Genomic DNA, 18,767 nt, shown 5'->3' with positions numbered 1-18,767 from the left:
AGCTAATACTATAAAACCTATAAAAGAATACATAGATGAAAATCTTTAAACATCATACTAATAATTTATGAAACAGGACACAAACCTTCAAAGAAAAACTGATAAATTGAACTTTATTAAAATCAAAATTTTTGTTCTTTGAGATATACAGTTAAGAAATGAAAAGGAAACCTTATAGCCAAGCAAAAAGTATTTGCACATACATATTAGGACTTTATCTAGAATACAAAGAACACTTATAACCCAGCAAGAAGAAGAATGATGACCCAATTTCAAAAATACGGACAAAAGATTCAACAGCCACTTCAAAGCGGAAAATGCAAGACTGGCCAATAGCACCTGAAAGTATTTTCAACATTATTAGTAATGAGAGTCATGCAAGTTAACACTTTAATGCCATTTCACTGCATACCTTGTAGAATGGCTAATGATGAGAATACTGACAGTGGAAAGTGGTGGCAGGGAGGGGGAGAAATGGAGCCTTCCTTTATAGCTGGTGGGAATGCAGACTTTTTTGTCCGCTTAGGAAAACAGTGTGGCATTTTTTTTAGGTTAAACATAACCTTAACCTTTCAATTCCACAGTTCCACTCCAAGGTATTTTCCAACAGAATGGAAAAGTATGTCTACATAAGTCTTGCTTGTGAATGGCAGTGCTGTTCCTTCTTTTTTTAAAATTTTAAGGATGTGGGGTACAATTCAGGATTGGATATATAAATGGTCCTTGTACAGGTAACGTTATTCCTAACGGACAAAATTGGGAAGTAACTCAAGTGTCTGTCCTGTGCTTCACCTCGTGTCTTCTGAATGAGGATCTTGCAGGAGGTACGACTTGTGAAATCTATGATTTTCACAGCTGCTTCCTGTGATTCAGATGCAGCCCAGGAGTTTGGGAACCAGTGCCCTAGTCTGCCCCACTCAGTAAGGTAGGGATGCTGCTAACCTGTAGGGTACCTTTTCTAAAAGGATGCCATCTGCCTGGTGTGTGACTTGGCAGCTCGAATAAAAACTGAATTTCAGCTGCCTTGTGAGAGCTGTAGTTCGTTGTTATGTGTCCATTATATAAAAGAAAATATAACAATGAGTTAGCACAAAGCTTTGACACGCGATCTTATCATGAGGAGTGTGTGTTTAAGCTGAGTGAGTCTGGAATTGACTAAAGGACTTTATTAGTTTTTTTCCCTCTAAGGCAAGTCTTTAATATTACCACCACCATGCCCCGAAGACCTGAGCAGTGAAACCTAAAGTGTAAAGAGGCGCTGATGGAAGAAAGTGTGACATGGCTAAGCAGCTGTCAGTGGACCACACGCTCTTGCTACTTTCTGGAAGGAAAAAAGCAATGAGGGTTGGGTATATGGTTGTTGCTCATTTTCCTACTGTGAGGAGCGGAGAGTAAGGCAGAGAGAACTCGGGAGGTCTGACCTTCTAAGTTTCCAGGGGAGTGATCAGCAGGGGGAGCTGGTGATCCTGACCTGCTCTGTGGGAGTGCAGGGCCTTCCCCTCCAGCTGCTGGTCCAGTAGGGGAACGGGAGATGGATGCTGTTGGTCAGGATTTTTAATCTACTATAATAGTATCCATGGATTATTGTGTAATCTATCATGATGCATTAATTAATATTAATGAATCCACCACAATAACGAATAAAGCGCTCTCAAACTTGAGCAACATTTCTATTTTCTATGGGTAAAATAATCCAGTCTTACGCTTTGTGAGGTAGGGTAGAGTGAGGGTAGATCGGGGCAGATCATAACATGTGTCAAAAATGGTAATATGGGATGGACGTGTCAGAACTAGATCAAGGCCCAGTTTTGAACAAGCCAGAAAGCTAGACTAAGCAGAAATATATTTTATTGGAATGATGAAGTTGGTGGTGTTTCAAATAAAATTGTTCTCTAAGATTTATTTCTGAACACCTTTATTTTGATATATTCATATATCATATAGTTTACCACTTAAAGCGTGCGATTCAATGGCCTTTTCAATACTCAGAAGTTATGTAACCACCACAGTGAGTGTCCCTGTGAGAAAGGATTCCTGGCTTAGTATGAGTCTAAGAGTTAATTCGTTATTGCTTGGCAAGTATTACCTGGGCATTATTACTCGGCAGGTCTGATGAAGGTGATCCTGATCACATGACTCAGCCCATCTTTTAGGCACATCTTGCTTCACTCCCTGTCCTGAACCTTTTAAAAATTATTAATTCATTTTTATTTCTAGCTTTATTAAGACATAATTGGCAAATAAAAATTGCAATGTTTTGTACATTGACATTGTGAAAGGATTGCCTCAGTCAAGCTAATTGACATATCTGTCACCTCACATCATTCATTTCTTTGGTGGTGAGAGCAGTTCAGATCTACTTTCTGAGGGAATTACAAGTACGCAATACATCATTATTAGCTGTAATCACCCTGCTGTCCTCAGGTCTCCAGAGTGTAAACATCTCACAACTGAGAATGTCTACTGCTTGACTAGCGTCTCCCCATGTTCCCTGCCTACTGCCCCCTGGTAACCAGCCTTTTACCCTCTGCTCCTGTGTGTGTGACTTTGAGATTCCACATGTAGGTGAGGCCATGCAGTATTTGCCTTTCTGTGTCTGGCTTATTTCACTTAGCATGTTGTCCTCCAAATTCATCCATGGTGCTGCAAATGGTTGTTTTTCAAATCGAACAATATTTCTTCAGGTGTATGTCCATGTGCATATGTACAAAATCACATTTTCTTCATTCATTCCATCTATTGACAGACACAGGTTATTTCCATATCTTGGTTATTGTGAACGATGGGAAATGGAGATTCAAAGCAGTAATTTTATTTCCTGTGAATATATTCCCAATGTGGGATTGCTGGGCTATAGGGTAGTTCTATTTTTATTTCTTTAAAAACCTTTATACTGTTTTCCATAATGAAACATATCTCAATACAATAAAGGAGGCCATCTGTGACAACCCCCATATTGACAACTGTGGGGTTGTCAATGATGAAAAGGTGAAAATTTTGCCTTTAAGTTCAGGAACAAGACACTGATACCCATTCTTGTCACTTCTCAGCATAGTTCTAGAAATCCTACCTTGGCATTTGGGCAAGAAAAATAAATAAAAGGTATCCAGATTGAAAAGGAAGAAGTAAAATTGTCACTGTAGATGACATAATCTTATTATGTAGATCCTGAAGAATCCACCAAAAGTCTGTTATAACTATTGAATGAATTCAGCAACATACAAAAATGAACCACGTTTTATATACTAACAAGGAATTATCTGAAAAAAAATTAAGAAAACAATCTCATTTACAAACAGAATCAAAAAGAATAAAGCACTTAGAAATGAATTTAACTCAGAGAAAGCTGTATACTGAAAATTATAATATACTGATGAAAGAAATTGAAGAAGACACAAATAAATGGAAAGATAGCCCATGTTCATGGATTGGAAAAATCAACATTATAGAAATGTCCATATTGGTGATCCAAAATCTGAATGTGGGACTAACATGTCAAGGATGCAGGGAAAGAATAAAACACCAGGTCTTTAAAGGAGATCTGTATACTTTAAATCCTCTCTAGATTATTTAAAATACCAAACTCAATGTAAATGCTGTGTAAGTAGTCATTATATTTTTTGATTTGTATTTTTTATTGTTGTATTTTTAATTTTATTTTTTCTGATTAGTTTTCATCAGCAATTGGTTGAATCCATGAATGTGAAACTCACCAGTATAGAAGGCTGACTGTATATAAAAGACAAATGTTGGATCAATAAAGAGTATCTTAAAAATCACATATCTTGTCAACTTGTTTGTTGGAAATACTAATGCATTATTAGGTCAATTAACTGTGGGTAATTTTTTCCTCTTTCTAAAGAATACAAGTCAATGACCAGATTGTGGAAGTGGATGGAATCAGCTTGGTAGGTGTCACTCAGAATTTTGCAGCAACAGTTCTCAGAAACACCAAGGGCAATGTCAGGTAAATATGTGTCTTTGTTTATGTACCATTTGGTTGCTTTATATTTTGTTGAATTTTGAATTTCTATAATTTAACCTGTGGATGTATATGATTACAATGAAAAATTTATCAAATACCAAAAATTTGCCTTTAAATTTTAATTGTGTGTGTGTGTGTGTAAGCAGGATTTACTGAGAGAACAGAAAAGCTCCCACAGTGGGAGGGAACCCGAAGGGGTTGCCCAATTTTTAAAATTATACTTAGTTTATATGAGTGGAATTTAAAATTAGAAAACATAGTATTCTAGAAAGATATGAAGAAACGTGGGTGTACAGTGTGAATATGATTAATTACTGAACTATGTTAGTGTACCTTATTGCTAATACAGTAAGACTTGCTTAGAAGGTAGAATTTCTAGTTATAGTTATAAGTATTATGAACTAGGTCCCAAATACTTTTCATAAAATCCTTTACACAGTAAGTTGAAATAATGATAGACATATTCAATAATATATGTTATTTAAACAAAGAGGTTAAATGATTTGAGAATAAGTATATTTTAAAAATATACATATTGTTTTAAAGAATCAGCCAGGACCAAACTTTGATGAACTTTTCTGCCTTTTTAGAACTTAGAGTGTTTTTTTTAGACCTTGACATTTCTATCCAGCCCCAGAGTCGTGAATATTGTAGGCTGGAAAACAAACAAGAAAGCAGCCCTGAGCTAATTGAAGTCAAGGTTTGAAATCAGTTTATTTTATTTTATTTTATTTTTGGTCATAGGCTATGTTTTTTTTAAAAAGCATTGCTTATGTCTTATAGTTTTCCATAATTAATTAAGAAGACATTATTTAGTATAATTATGTATGTATTAGTGTTCTCATCATCACATGAAATTGAAATATTCTGAAAATACTGATAGTTAACATGGCTGCACTGAAGGAAACTGGGATTTTACTGCAGCATGTTTCATGTTACACAAGCATGAGCTTAAGTGTTAGACTTTTTCAGTTGGAAATCATTCTTTGATGCTAACAGGATGTTTTAAGGAATACAACCTAAACTACTTCTGTGGGCGCTATGTTGATACTTCTAGAATACCCACAGCCCTGAGAAAAGTGTAAACTAATTGGAAAGAGTATAGGGAAAACTGTGCGCTCTCTCAGAACTCTGTGGGTGGGTCCCTTAGTAGACGTAATTGGTGATTGTCTTTTTGTGGATTGTGATGTGTTCTTGAAATAACATTCCCCAAGTCAGTATAAAACTTGGTTTTGAAGCTGTCCATTCAGCTTTAAAGTAAACTGAAAAGTGAAATGAGTAAGATATGCATCCAACTAGTAAGAACATTTTTCATTTTGAAAAGAGTTTGTAGTTACATGAAATTGTAGGCATCCCTTTCTTTTGCTTCTGACTGTTGATCACATAATTTCGTGTTACCATTTCAAGCTTTGCACAAACTGCAGATGTCTTCTTAACAGGTCTATCATTTCACTTTCTCCTGTCTTTAATCTGTTCTGATATTCATCACCTCTCATGGAAGAACATAATTGCAATCTCCAAATATATGAAGGGCTGTTGTGGAAAAGGAATTGACCTATTGTGTTTACCTCTAGTTCATGTTGAATTCTTTCATCTGAAATGCTCGGAACCAGAAATGTTTGGAATTTGGATTTTGTCAGATACTGGAATATTTGCATTATATACTTACTAGTTGAGCATCCCTAATCTGAAAATTCAAAATCAGAAATGGTCTAATGAGCATTTCTTTTGAGCATTATGTCTTTGAGCATATGGCTTTCTAAATGGCCCATCAAATTGGACATGCTCCAAGTATTTGGAATTTGGAGCATTTTAATTTTAGAATATTGAATTGAAAATGCTCACACTATATACACATCTATATGCAGGTTTTTGTGTGGGCATAAGTTTTCAACTTCTCTGGGCAAATACCAGGCAAGGAGCATAACTGCTTATCATATGATAAGTGTATATGATTAATTTTGTAAGAAATGACCAACCTGTCTTCCAAAGTGACTGATCCATTTAATATTCCTATCAGCAATGAATTAGAGTTTCTGTTGCTCCACATCCTTATCAGCATTTGATATTGTCAGTATTTTAGACTTTGGCCATTCAGATATAGTGTCTAGTGGAATCTCATTGTTTTAATTTACATTTCCCTCTATTGTCTATTAATATTTACAATTGGTGATGAAAAATTTTATGCTAATCTAATTTGTAGACCTTTATGGTATTTTCTTTTCATTCTCTCTTTTGGGTTTTTTACCCTCATAATTGTTTTTGAAATTTTTTACCAGGCTGTAACTAAATCTGTGTTTTTTTTGTATAATTCTGCTTGGAGTTCAATATGAAATATTGGGTTTTAGACATTTTCCATTATGGTTTGACTGTTTGCTTTATTTCTTCATTGTCTTAGATCTCTCTTCTCTACTAGTATTCAATTTGTGATTAAATTTCCTGGGCGTATTCTCTAGAATTTTATTTTCTCTCAGGATCTCGATCTGTTTGAATTTTTTGTTTTTATTTTTGTTTTTTTGAGTTGGAGTCTCACTCTGTCACCCAGGCTGGAGGGCAGTGGCACACTCCCGCCCACTGCAGCCTCGACCTGCTGGGCTCCGGCGATCCTTCTGCCTCAGCCTTCCAAGTAACTGGAACTACAGGCGCGCACCACCATGCCCGGATAATTTTTTTGATTTATTGTAGAGATGAGGTCTTGCCAAGTTGCCCAGGTGGGTCTCGAACCCGTGAACTCAGGCAATCCACTCACCTCGGCCTCCCAAAGCGTGGGATTACAAACCGAGCCCAGCCTATATTTTTGCTAATATGTTCTGAGACTTTCTTCTGTTTTATGTTTCAGATTACCAACTTATTAGTCAGCCATGACCTGCATTAGATGTTCTGTGCCTTATTTTTTATTTTCCATTTCCATCTCTAGCTCCATTCTCTCTACCCAAAACTTGAGAATAATATATCCAGCTTCCTACTTGACATCTTCATATGGCTTTCTAAAAGGCCCATCAAGTTGGACTTGCTCCAAGTATTTATCCATATTTACACCATTCCGTGCCTTCTGCCATCCCTTCCTACTCCATTAAAAAAACAAAACTGTACCACATGATACTTACTTGGCTAATTCCTCTTTATCGAGTCTCAGTTCAAAAATCATTTCTTCTCTGAATGAGTTATTCTCATATTATGATATTTATGTGCCCAGACCCCAAGTCAGTCTCCATCACATCACTATGGTTTCTATTCAGCATTCATCTAATGACCCTTTCTTTCTGGTATTGACTTTCTCTTTTTGGTCCCCTACCATATTGAGTAGTCTGTATGATTATTTGAATATGAAAGAAGTACTGGTCTATGACTTCTGAGGTTAGGTTATAAAAGACATTGTGACTTTTATCTTGGTTTTGAATCCCATCTCTGGAGAAATTCAGCTGCATTTTCAAAGTCTTTCCAACACTGATGTGCATATTCCTATACAAGGATAACTAAAGCTTGCCAACAGCCAGCACCAGCTTGCTAGCCCTGTGGGGAGGCACACTGGAAGGAGACCCTCCAGCCTTGGTAGAGTGCTCAGATGCCTGCGGCTCCAACTAACATCTGGTTGATCTTTGTGAGAATCACTAAGCCACAACTGTCCAGACAAGCCTCCCCTGAATTCTCACAGAAACTGTGGAAGATAGTAAATGTTCATAAATTGGGGACCAGTTTATATCAGCAAATATATACAGATTTGGGTACCAGAATGTGGACTACAGTTATAACAGAGGCATGACAATGTAGGAGTGGCTTCAGAACTACAGTGTTGGTGAGGTAGAAGAACTTTGAGGAGAATGTAGTAAAAGCCAAGGAGCTCTTACAGAAACTATTAGCAGAAACCTGTGAGGGGCAGCTTCAGTAGGAAAATGTCAATGTTATGGAAACCTGGAAGAAGCAGGTCTTTGTAATGTAAAGGCAGAAAGTTTAGCAAAAATGTTACCTCTAGTAATGTGGAAAGTGGAAAAATATCTAATAAACTGACTGAGCCGTTTAAATCATGACATTTAAAGGTAGAGTGTTGAAGGTGCCACTGAGATTTTTTTTCCCTTTTTTCTCCTATATACAGTAAAACATAAATGAAGATAGGTAAACTAAAGGAAGGTCTAATAAAAATAAAACAAACCAAACAAACTGGAAAACTTAGAGGAAATGGATTTATTTCTGGATACACACAACCTGCCAACATTAAATCAGGAAGAAAGAAATATAAAAACTTAATAACTAATGAAATTGAACCAGCAATAAAAAAAATCTTCCAACAACAAAAAGTCCAGGACTGGATAGCTTCAGTGTGGAATTCTACCAAGAGAAAGGACTGAGTATGAGAAGTAGATACACAAAAAAATATAAAGAAGACTCCCTTCATACTCATAAAATGAAAAATGCAGTACCTATTATGAAGTACTCACTGGATGAGATTGACAACAGATTCAAATCTGCAGAAGAAAAGATTAGTGCCGGGCTCGGTGGCTCAGCCTGTAATCCCATGCTTTGGGAGGCCGAGGTGAGTGGATTGCCTGAACCCGCGGGTTTGAGACCCACCCGGGCAACTTGACATGACCTCATCTCTACAATAAATCAAAAATTAGCCGGGCGTGGTAGTGCACGCCTGTAGTTCCAGCTACATGGAAGGCTGAGGCGGAAGGATCGCCAAAGCACAGCAGGTCGAGGCTGCGGTGGCCGGGAGCAGCCACTGCACTCCAGTCTGGGCCACAGAGTGAGACTCCAACTCGGAAAAAAAGAAAAAAAAGAAAAAGAAAAGATTAGTTAACTTGAAGACATACTAAGAGAAACTGTATAAATGTACACACAGAATTAAAGACTAGAAAATGAACAGAGTGAAAGAGAGCTGTGACACAATTTATAAGCTTCTCAGAATTATATGCTCTCAGAATTTTAAAAAGATTGGAAATAGGGATGCCAGAAAAGTTACCTAAAGAGATAGTAGCTGAAACATTTCCATAGTTAGGTGAAATTTTAAAGATTTATAATATCAGAAGTTCAAGAAATTCACTAAATCCCAAACAGGAGGAATATGAATAAAACTACATGAAGGTAAATCATAATCAAATTTTAAAAAATCATTAGTAAAGAGAAAAATTATAAAAGCAAAATCAGACCAGGTGTGTTGGCTCTGCCTGAAATTCTAGCTATTTGAGAGGCCAAAGTGGGAGGATTGCTTGAGGCCAGGAGTTCAAAACTAGCCTGGGCACCATAGCAAGACCTCGCTCTACAAAAATAAATACAATAAAAGCTGGGCATGGTGGCACGAGCCTGTAGTTTGAGCTACTTGGGAGACTGAGGCAGGAGGATTGATTTGAGCCCTGAGGCTGAGGCTGTGGTGAACTGTGATCATGTCACAGCACCACTCCAACCTGGGTGACAGAGTGAGGCACTGCCTGAAAAAACAAACAAACAAAAAAACATCTTGAGACAAAAGACAAATTATACAGAGAACAAAAGACAAGAAGAGAGCAGACTCTTCATTGGAAATAATGCAGCACCAAGGTAAGTGGGTCATACTTTTTAAGTTTCTGAAAGAAAAATTGGAATTTTATACTTAAGAAATAGCTTTTGAAAACAAGAGTGAAATGAAAGCTTACACACAAAAGCTGAAAGAATCTATTGCCAGCAGGATAGCATTATAACAAGTGGTAGAGGAAGTTGTTTTTAAAGTCAATCATACAAAATGAAATTCCAGATCTACATAAAGGAATGAAGAGAAACAAACTATGAATATGTGGATAAATATAAAAGTCTTATGAATTTTAGAAAATTTATAGGATTGACTAGGCTTGGTGACTCAGCCTGTAATCCCAGTACTTTGGAAGGCCGAGGCGAGTGGATTGCCTGAGCCCATGGGTTCAAGACCAGCCCAAGCAACTTGGTGAGACCTCTTCTCTACAATGAATAAAAAAATTTAGCTGGGCATGGTAGCACGTGCCTGTAGTTCTAGCTACTTGGAAAGCTGAGACAGAGGGATCACAGGAGCCCAGCAGGTCGATGCTGGGATTGGCCGTGAGTGTGCCATTGCACTCCAGCCAGGGCGACAGAGTGAGACTCCAACTCAAAAAAAAAAAAAGGAAATTTAAAGGATTGTTAACTTTTTAGAGCAAAGATAATGACTGTGTTGTTGAGATTTACATCAAGCAGTAAAATGTAGAGCAGTTAGCTTGGTGACTTTTATAAAGTAATAGAAGTATATTTTTGTAAGGTAGTTATACTGTATATGATATGGTATTATACTGCTTGAAGATAGACTGTGATAAATTGAAGTAAGACTGTAAGACATAAATGAACACTAAAAAACACAACAAAGTGTTGTAGCTAATAGGTTAACATAGGAGATAAAAGACTTATAGAGTTATAAAATAGTTTATAGAGTTACGAAAGTACATAATCCAAAAGAAGGCAAAAAAGCGAAGAAATGAATAGAAAACAAATAGCAAGATGATAAATTTAAGCCCAAACTGATCGGTAACTATATTAAATATAAGTGGTCTATCTGTTAATGTAATTTAAAAACAGAGATTGTTGCATTAGATTCTTTAAAAAAACAAATGTTAAATATGATTTAAACAGGAGGACAGAAAAAAAATCATACTAACTTAATCAAAAGAGCATTAGTATGGCTATTGATACTAGACAAAATAAATTTTAGTAATACATTTTTGAGTAGATTAATAACATTGGTAAAATTGTCAGACTTATTTGATTAAGAAAATAGAGAAGACACAAGTTAGAAGAAAGAGAGGACATTGTTACAGATTCCCCACTTATTATAAATATTAATCAATATTATGAAGAATTTTTTTACTAATGATTATGATAACTCACAATCAAGAAACTATTATGTATGTATGGTATATGTATGTGTGTGTACATGAAGATTAATTGAGAGTTAAGGCCTCTCACAAAGAAAACTCCAGGTCCAGTTGGTTTCACCAGAATCTTACCAAACATTAGAGGTAGAAATAATACCAATTCAACACAAACTCTTCCAGAACACAGAAGTTACATCTCTCAACAACTTTCTTGAAGCCAATATTATTATATTAAAATCCAAAGAGGCATTAAAGTAAGAATTACTATAAATCAATATTCCTTATAAATGTAGATACAGAAATCCAGGTAGAATTATAAATCTAATTGCCAATGATATTTATCATTTGAATGCATGGTTGATTTTATGTTTATAAACCAAACTGTGGAATTTTCCATTCTAACAAGGATAAAGGAGAAAGCTTGTTTGTTCATCTTAATACATGTAGGTTAAAAAAAACAAAAACAAAACTCTAAGCCAGGTGCAGTGGCTCACACCTGTAATCTCCGCACTTTGGGAGGCCGAGGCAGGAGGATTACTTGAGCCTAAGAGTTGTAGACCTCGCTTCTACAAAAAATACAAAAATTAACTGGGTGTGGTGGTGCATACCTGTAGTCCCAGCTACTCAGAAGGCTGAGCTAGAAGGACTGCCTGAGCCCAGGAGGGCAAGGTTGTGATGAACTGTAGTAATTACACCACTGCACTCCAACCTAGGCAACAAGTCTCAAAAAAAATCAAACCAAGCAAAGCAAAAACAAACAAACAAAAAATAACTCTCAGGAAACTTGAAATAGAAGAGAACTTCCTCTGTGAGATAAATGGCATCTAACTGAAACCCACAACTGATAACAGAATTAATGCTGAAAGAACTAATGCCTTCCCCAAGGAATTAAAAACAATGCAGCCGTCATGGTGGTTCACACCTGTAATCCCAGCACTTTGAAATGTGAAGATGAAAGGATTGCCTGAGCCCAGGGATCGGCACCAGCCTGAGCAACATAGTGAGACCTCATCTCTACAATAAATAAAAAAACTAGTCAGGTGTGGTGGCATGCACCTGTATTTCCAGTTACTTGGAAGGCTGTGGCAGAAAGATTGCCCGAGTCCAGGATATCAAGGCTACAACAGCTGTGAGCCTGCCACTGCACTCCAGCCTGGATTATAGAGTGGACTCCAAATCAAAAAAATAAAACACACACACACACACACACACCACACATACATGATGTAGGTATGTCCACCTTCACTGCTTTCATTCAATGTTTTATTAGAGACCATAGTTAGTTCACAGTGGTAAGAAACGGAAGGCACAAAGACCAAAAGTGAAGTGAAAGCTTTCTCACAGATGATGGGGCCATTTATACACCGGTGACTGTGGGACAGGCCCAGGGAATCTGAAAAAGAAGCTGCTAGCAGGGATGACTGAGTGGGTAAGCAGAAGATAAGGTTGCTATGAAAAATCAAATTTCATGTACAGCAACACAAAAATTTAAAAATTCAAACTAAAAATAACATTTATGATAGCATCAAAAATATTAAGTACTTAAGGACAAATATCATAAAATATTGAAGACTTCCATACTTAAAACAACAAAATATTGCTGAGAGAGAATAAAGACAAGTTAAATGAGGGAAGAAATTGACCATGTTTGTGGATCAGAATACTTAGTATTCTTAAGATCACAATGTTTCCTAAATTAATCTGTAGATTAAACATAACTCCAATAAAATTTTAACAAGATTATTTTGTAGAGGTTATTACTTTAAAAAAAGTTAGAGGGTGTTTTCTGCCTGAAAGTTATACTAATTAACCAGTCTGGTTGAGGCATGAGAATAGAAATATAGATTAATTTAGCAGAATAAAAAGTTGCAATATTGACCTGCACAGATATAAATAATTGGTGTTTTTTTTCTCCCAAAGGCACTAAGATAATTTAGTGGAGGAAATTGTAGTCTTTTTAACAAATAGTGCTAGAAAAATTGGATAGTCTCATTAAAAATAGAACAAAAAGAAAAAAGTCTTGACTATCATCTCACAGTGTGCTTAAAAAATAGTTCAAAATTGATCATAAACCTACATACAGCAACTAAAACAATAAGTTTCTAGAAAACAGGAAAAAGATTTTTTTTTGAGTTGGAGTCTCAGGCTGGAGTGCCCAGGCTGGAGTGCAGTGGCACGCTCATGGCCACCCCAGCATTGACCATATGGGCTCCAGCGATCCTTCCCCCTCAGCCTTCCAAGTAGCCAGAACTACAGGCACGCGCTACCACACCTGGCTAATTTTTTAATTTATTGTAGAGAAGAGGTCTCACCAAATTGCTTGGGCTGGTCTCAAACCTGCAGGCAATCCACTTGCCTCAGCCTCCCAAATTACTAGGATTACAGAGTGAACCACTGAGCCAGGCCTAGGCAAAATTTTTATGCTCTTAAGTTAATTTAATATTTTTAGGACACAAAAACAAGAAGTATAAGATGACAAAATGATAAACTCCATCAAAATTTAAAACATTTGTTTAAAAAATGTCCTTAAGAAAATGAAAAAGCAAGACACAGAAAGCAAATTTGTAAAATAGTTTTCTAATAAAGGAGTACTATTGAGACAATACAGATAACATTTATAATCTAATAAATTTATTTTAATAAGCATATAATGGGTGTTTTTAATGTGAAAATCACCTAAAGAGACAGTTCACCAAAGGAGCTAACAGTTAAGTACATGAAATGCTACTCAGCATTATTAATTACTAGGGGAATGCAAATTAAATCTACACTGAGGTACTACAATTTCAGAAAAGACTGATAGTACTATGCATTGACAAGCAAAGGGACCAACTTGAATGTTTATTCATTGCTAATGGGAATGCAAAGTAGCATGAACACTGCAGAAGACTTTGGCAGGTGCTTACAAAATTAAGCCGGTATGTCATGCCAGCCAGCAATTTCACCTTGTTATTTACTCAGGAACACACAAAAAAAACCCCCATATTTACACAAAGATTCATACTTTCATGCTTATAGGAGCTTTATTCATAATAGCTAAAAACTGGAAGCCAGCCACATCTCCTTTAACTGATAAATGTATATATGCAATTTATTATATCCCATACAAACAAAGATTTCTCAGCAATACCAAGGAACAAACCATCAATACATTCAACACCATGTTTGTGTCTCAAAACCATTATACTGAGCCAAACACAAAAGTGTTTTTACTGCCTGACTCCATTTACAAGGGGGCACCCAAAAAACTCCCAGAACTTATTTATAAAAATGAGTGTATTTATTCTTACATGTTTAAACTTCAGTCACTTTCAAAGTACTCTCCATTTTTATACCTATCGAGACACTTTCTCCACTGCTCAAAATAGTTTTTGAACTTGTCAATTTTGGTTCCTTTTAATATTCCTGTCATTTTTTGTTTCACCTCTTACACATTGATAAAGTTTCTCTTTGAGAATTTTTTTTTTTTTTTTTTTTTGAATTGAAATCTCACTCCGTTTCCCAGACTGGAGTGCAGTGGCACACTAAAGCTACCCCACTGTCGACCTGCTGTGCTCAGGTGATCCTTCCAAGTAGCCAGAACTATAGGTGTGCACTACCACGCCCGGCTAATTTTTTGATTTATTGTAGAGAAGAGGTTTCACCATGTTGCCTAGGCTGATCTCGAAACTGTGGGCTCAGGCAATCCTTTTGCCTCGGCCTCCCAAAGTGCTAGAATTACAGTCTTGAGCCATTGCACCTGGCCACAACTTAAATTTGGTCAATATTATTGGATGTAAATTTGACTTCAGAACTGTATTTTAAAATGTGGAACAATTACTATGATTAGTTTAAAAGCATAATGCTAATTACTTATCATTGATGGCGATAGTGATTTGTAAAGAAGGACCTTGTCTCTTAAACAAAGGCAGATGCAATCAAACTGAAGTTCCTCAGTGGTCCGTAGATTTTATGGTGCTCTACACTTTTATGTTTAAAATCCTTTTTTATTATTGACTTTTTGCCAGAAAAACTCATGTTTTCTCGAGTCTATGACTGTTAGCAGGGCCTTACCTGTCTTGTTTGCCCTTGGCATAGTGGAGATTCCTGTGTTGCATAACATAACTTTAAAATTTAGTGACCTCAAACTACAGATCCTTATTACCCCCATGGTTTCCGTGGTCCTCTTCCCAGCTACCTCACGTGGGCCTCTCGACTGGGATGCCTGGTAACATGGCCACTGGCTTCCCCAGAGAGTCATCCAAGGATGGAGTCCACCACCTTTTATAACCTAAGGTCTGAAGTGACATCCCATCAGTTTGGTTTTATTTGATAAAACTGAATCAATATGTCCAGCCCACCCTCAAGGGTAAAGAATTACGTAAGACATGAATATCAGGAGTCAGTGATCATCGCCTGGGTCCATTTTAGAAGCTCCCTACCACAGTGAGGATAAGTAGCCAGTAGGATGATTGGATTGTCAGACAGACAGCTCATGGACAGATAGATTAATGTTATGCCACTGCATAACCTTGACTTAAGAAATACTGTGAAAAACTTAGGGCTATTTAAGAAACATTGACCAAGATGGTGAGAGATGTAAACATTTTTCCATCTATACATAAAAGTTAAAAATTCTACAGCCCTTTGCCTTAAAAATAGAAAATGTAAAGAAGACATGGTAATGTTTGTAACACACTTTAAAGAGACAACTCTGGTGAAAGAGTTAGGTGTTCTTTTTAGCTTCAGACAGCTGTTCCCATACTGACAGCAGCTACAGAAAAGTGATTTTATAGGTGAGAGGCTTGTTTCAATAGGAAGAAATTTCTGATAGTTTATCTATTTGCCCATCGGTGTCATTTTCATTAAACTTTAACTGCTTTCTGGAAAGTACCTGCGACCCTTCATCAATAACTATTCATTTATTGTTCTTTTATTTCTGACATGTAGATTTAATGACTTCTTGACATGAAGCCATTCAAAACTTCTAGAGGTAATGATTTTATAGAAATAGTAGTTATGCACATAGAAAACAATTAATTTGAGGGTCTTAAATATGTATCTATCCTTTATGGAAGAGGTTATCTTATTTTAAGGAAAATATAAGAGACTGACAAGTGAGTTTTTTTATGGATATGTATGTTTGTATTTGTTTACACACCTGAGTGTGTAATTTCTAAATATGGAAACTTTTGTTTCTTCTATTTTTATTTAAGGTCGTTGGTGCATCTCAGATTTCCATTTGAAATGGAGTAAATCTTGAAATATTTTTACTTCACTGCTCTCACTTCAACCCTGTTTTTGTTGACTTTGCAACACGAGAGGCTGTTGAGAGTTTCACTCTTTATCAGAGCCTTTGCGATTGTGCATAACAGTGAATCGTGTCTTACAGGCCAGTGTGGGAATTTCCACATTCTTGCTCATTGTAGATTTTAGTCTTGATATTGCATTATTTGGCTTAGAAAATACAAGCATGTGTACTCCCTGAGTCTAAAATAAGAAAGAAAATACTTAATATAACCTTAGAAATATATTCAATATAAGCACAATTAAATTAGGTATTCATTAGAGTTTGTTTTCTGTTATCTTATGTTTTAGAGCTAAATAATAAAAAGATGACACTGTATCCTATTGAAACACAGAAAAATATTAGAAAGTGACAAGAAAAAAATCTCTCACTCTTAAACTTTAAGTTCAGAACAGGCTGATTCGACTCCATGTATTGTCCTATCAGTTTGAGGGAATGTGTAAGATTTAAATCAGAGTTGTGCCATAATAGCAGTTGATTAGGCCACATGTATTTAGAAGAACTGATTATTGCTGACTTTATTGTTACAATTATAAAGATTTTAAAAATTCAATAAAAGTGATCATGAAGATCTATATTTTTATATTTCAGTGGCAACTGAAATTAAGGTGTTCAGGACGCACTTCAGCATAAGAATTTGATCTTTTTCCTATAGTGGACTCACACAAAAAAACCAGCTCTATTGTCATAACTGTGATCAAATACAAGGTAATTGAGAGGGTATGTACAGTATTTTAAATAAACTCTACCTTATCTAGTTAATAATTCACTGCCTAGCAAACATTTACTAAACACTCTCTAAGCACCAGGTACTTAGTTAAGATTTTTATATAATATTAATTTATTATACATATTATATTCACTTTACAAATATGGAAACTAAGGCATAGAAATACAACCAGGATCACAGGACCAGCAGGTGGTGTTTATAGTTGGGGTTTGTCCTGCCAGAACTATTTTCCTGTTTTCAGGCCCTTTGAACCCCTGAGTTGCATGTCCATACTCTGAATCCACAATTGACATAATAATGTAGTTTAAATTTTATATTTTCTATTGAATTATGCCTATACATGTTAGATTGTACATTTAATCTTATAGGACCTATTCATAAAGATAGCTTAAAATAGACCAAGCACATAAGGACACATAAAAGGTAATTTGAATTTTATACATTTTCAACATTGGAGATTTTGTCCATGTTGTCCTGATAACAGTAGTGCATTCAAGTGTTGTCATGTGTGTACCACATTTTGTTCTCTTATCGCTCCTTCCAGCACGTGGGTTGAACACTGATGTTCATGAGAGGAAAGTGAGGTGGGCAGTAGTTTGGTTCACCTCTGTAAGCTTTCCTGGTGGAACATACTCTCCAGGGTGACATTCTGTTACTGCCCATCTGAGATGTAGGTTTCCTGGATTATGAAGCTCTAAGGATGTGTGTACCTATGCTGCACCACAACTCATGTGGCTACTTGCATGAAGAGATGTGTGTCCTTTAGCATAACAGTTTTGAAAGTGAGTTTCATGGGGTGCATTGTCTGTCTTACATGCAATTGCAAATCATCTCTGTTTTATCAGACTATAAAGTGATTTTGAGTACAAGCCAGGATTGGGCAAATAGTGGATTATGTTAAATTGTAGGGCAAATTGTAAAAACCAAGCTGTGATTTGAGCATCTGTGCCTTTACAATTTAAAATGCTGGTTTCCTATGCAGTATTTAACAATTCTTATTTTATCTGAAACTTTAATGATTATACATGCATTTATTCTTTTACTTTGAAAATCACAAATGATTCTGGTTCATAATTAGGGATTATTTTTTTAAGGACAGGAAGAAACTTGCACGTCATACTAGAGTTTTGATTTATTGTAATATATGATTATATAATTTATCATATAATCTATTATAATTTGGGCTTTTGAAGAATAATTTTCTACTTTAAAATCTCTCATAAGGTCTTCCCCTTAATCAACTTCATTCATCTCTGAAATTAGCAGCAGTAGTTTTAAATCTTTGGCAAGTGGATAATTTCTGAATTCATCTTTTTCTTTCCCTGAATTGCATTCTGAGTAATGCTTGTCTTTCAGAGAAAATGAACTTCTTTCTTAGAAGAAACTGTTAAACTAAAAGATCTGACAATCTAATTTTCAAATGAATTTAGGGATTTTATGACTTAAATGGATCTGAATTCTAATTTGCCCTTTACTTTGAGCTTGACTGCTGTTTTTAATTAACATGCATTTTGTACATTAAGTGCTTTCATCTATCTGTCACCTTTATAGTTAAGTGATATTCTCCCAAATCTTACTCTATGGTACGTGCAATAAAGATACAAGGTCAATCTGGGTGTATCTAAAACTGCCATTGCAGGATATACGTTTCTGAATTGAGTTTTATTTGTATTACCAGACATAATTTCTGACATTTATATATATAATATTTATTTATTTATAATGCATTCAGGATAGTCATTATATGTTTACATTACTTTAGCACATTAAAGACTTTCTGTATCTTTTTTTTTTTTTTGAGTTGGAGTCTCACTCTGTCGCCCAGACTGGAGTGCAGTGGCTGCTCCCGGCCACCGCTGCCTCAACCTGCTGGGCTCCGGTGATCCTTCTGCCTCAGCCTTCCAGGTAGCTGGA

General features: G+C 36.0%; 1 protein-coding gene across 1 annotated transcript in view; it reads left to right on the top strand.

Moving 5' to 3' along the window:
* Nucleotides 1-18,767, top strand: part of PPP1R9A (protein phosphatase 1 regulatory subunit 9A) — a gene marked incomplete at its 3' end in the record, with an annotated part of 289,697 nt that overhangs the window by 178,713 nt on the left and 92,217 nt on the right. The window contains exon 4 of the mRNA XM_008071775.1: nt 3,863-3,967. Within this exon, the coding sequence (XP_008069966.1) occupies nt 3,863-3,967 (105 nt within the window). The remainder of the gene's footprint in view (nt 1-3,862; nt 3,968-18,767) is intronic.

Source organism: Carlito syrichta, unplaced genomic scaffold, assembly GCF_000164805.1.
Source record: "Carlito syrichta isolate Samal-C Ts95f unplaced genomic scaffold, Tarsius_syrichta-2.0.1 Scaffold314720, whole genome shotgun sequence".
In the NCBI taxonomy this organism is placed as follows: domain Eukaryota; kingdom Metazoa; phylum Chordata; class Mammalia; order Primates; family Tarsiidae; genus Carlito; species Carlito syrichta.
Note: the sequence above shows the minus strand (reverse complement) of the source record. Positions and strands in the feature narration are given on the sequence as shown.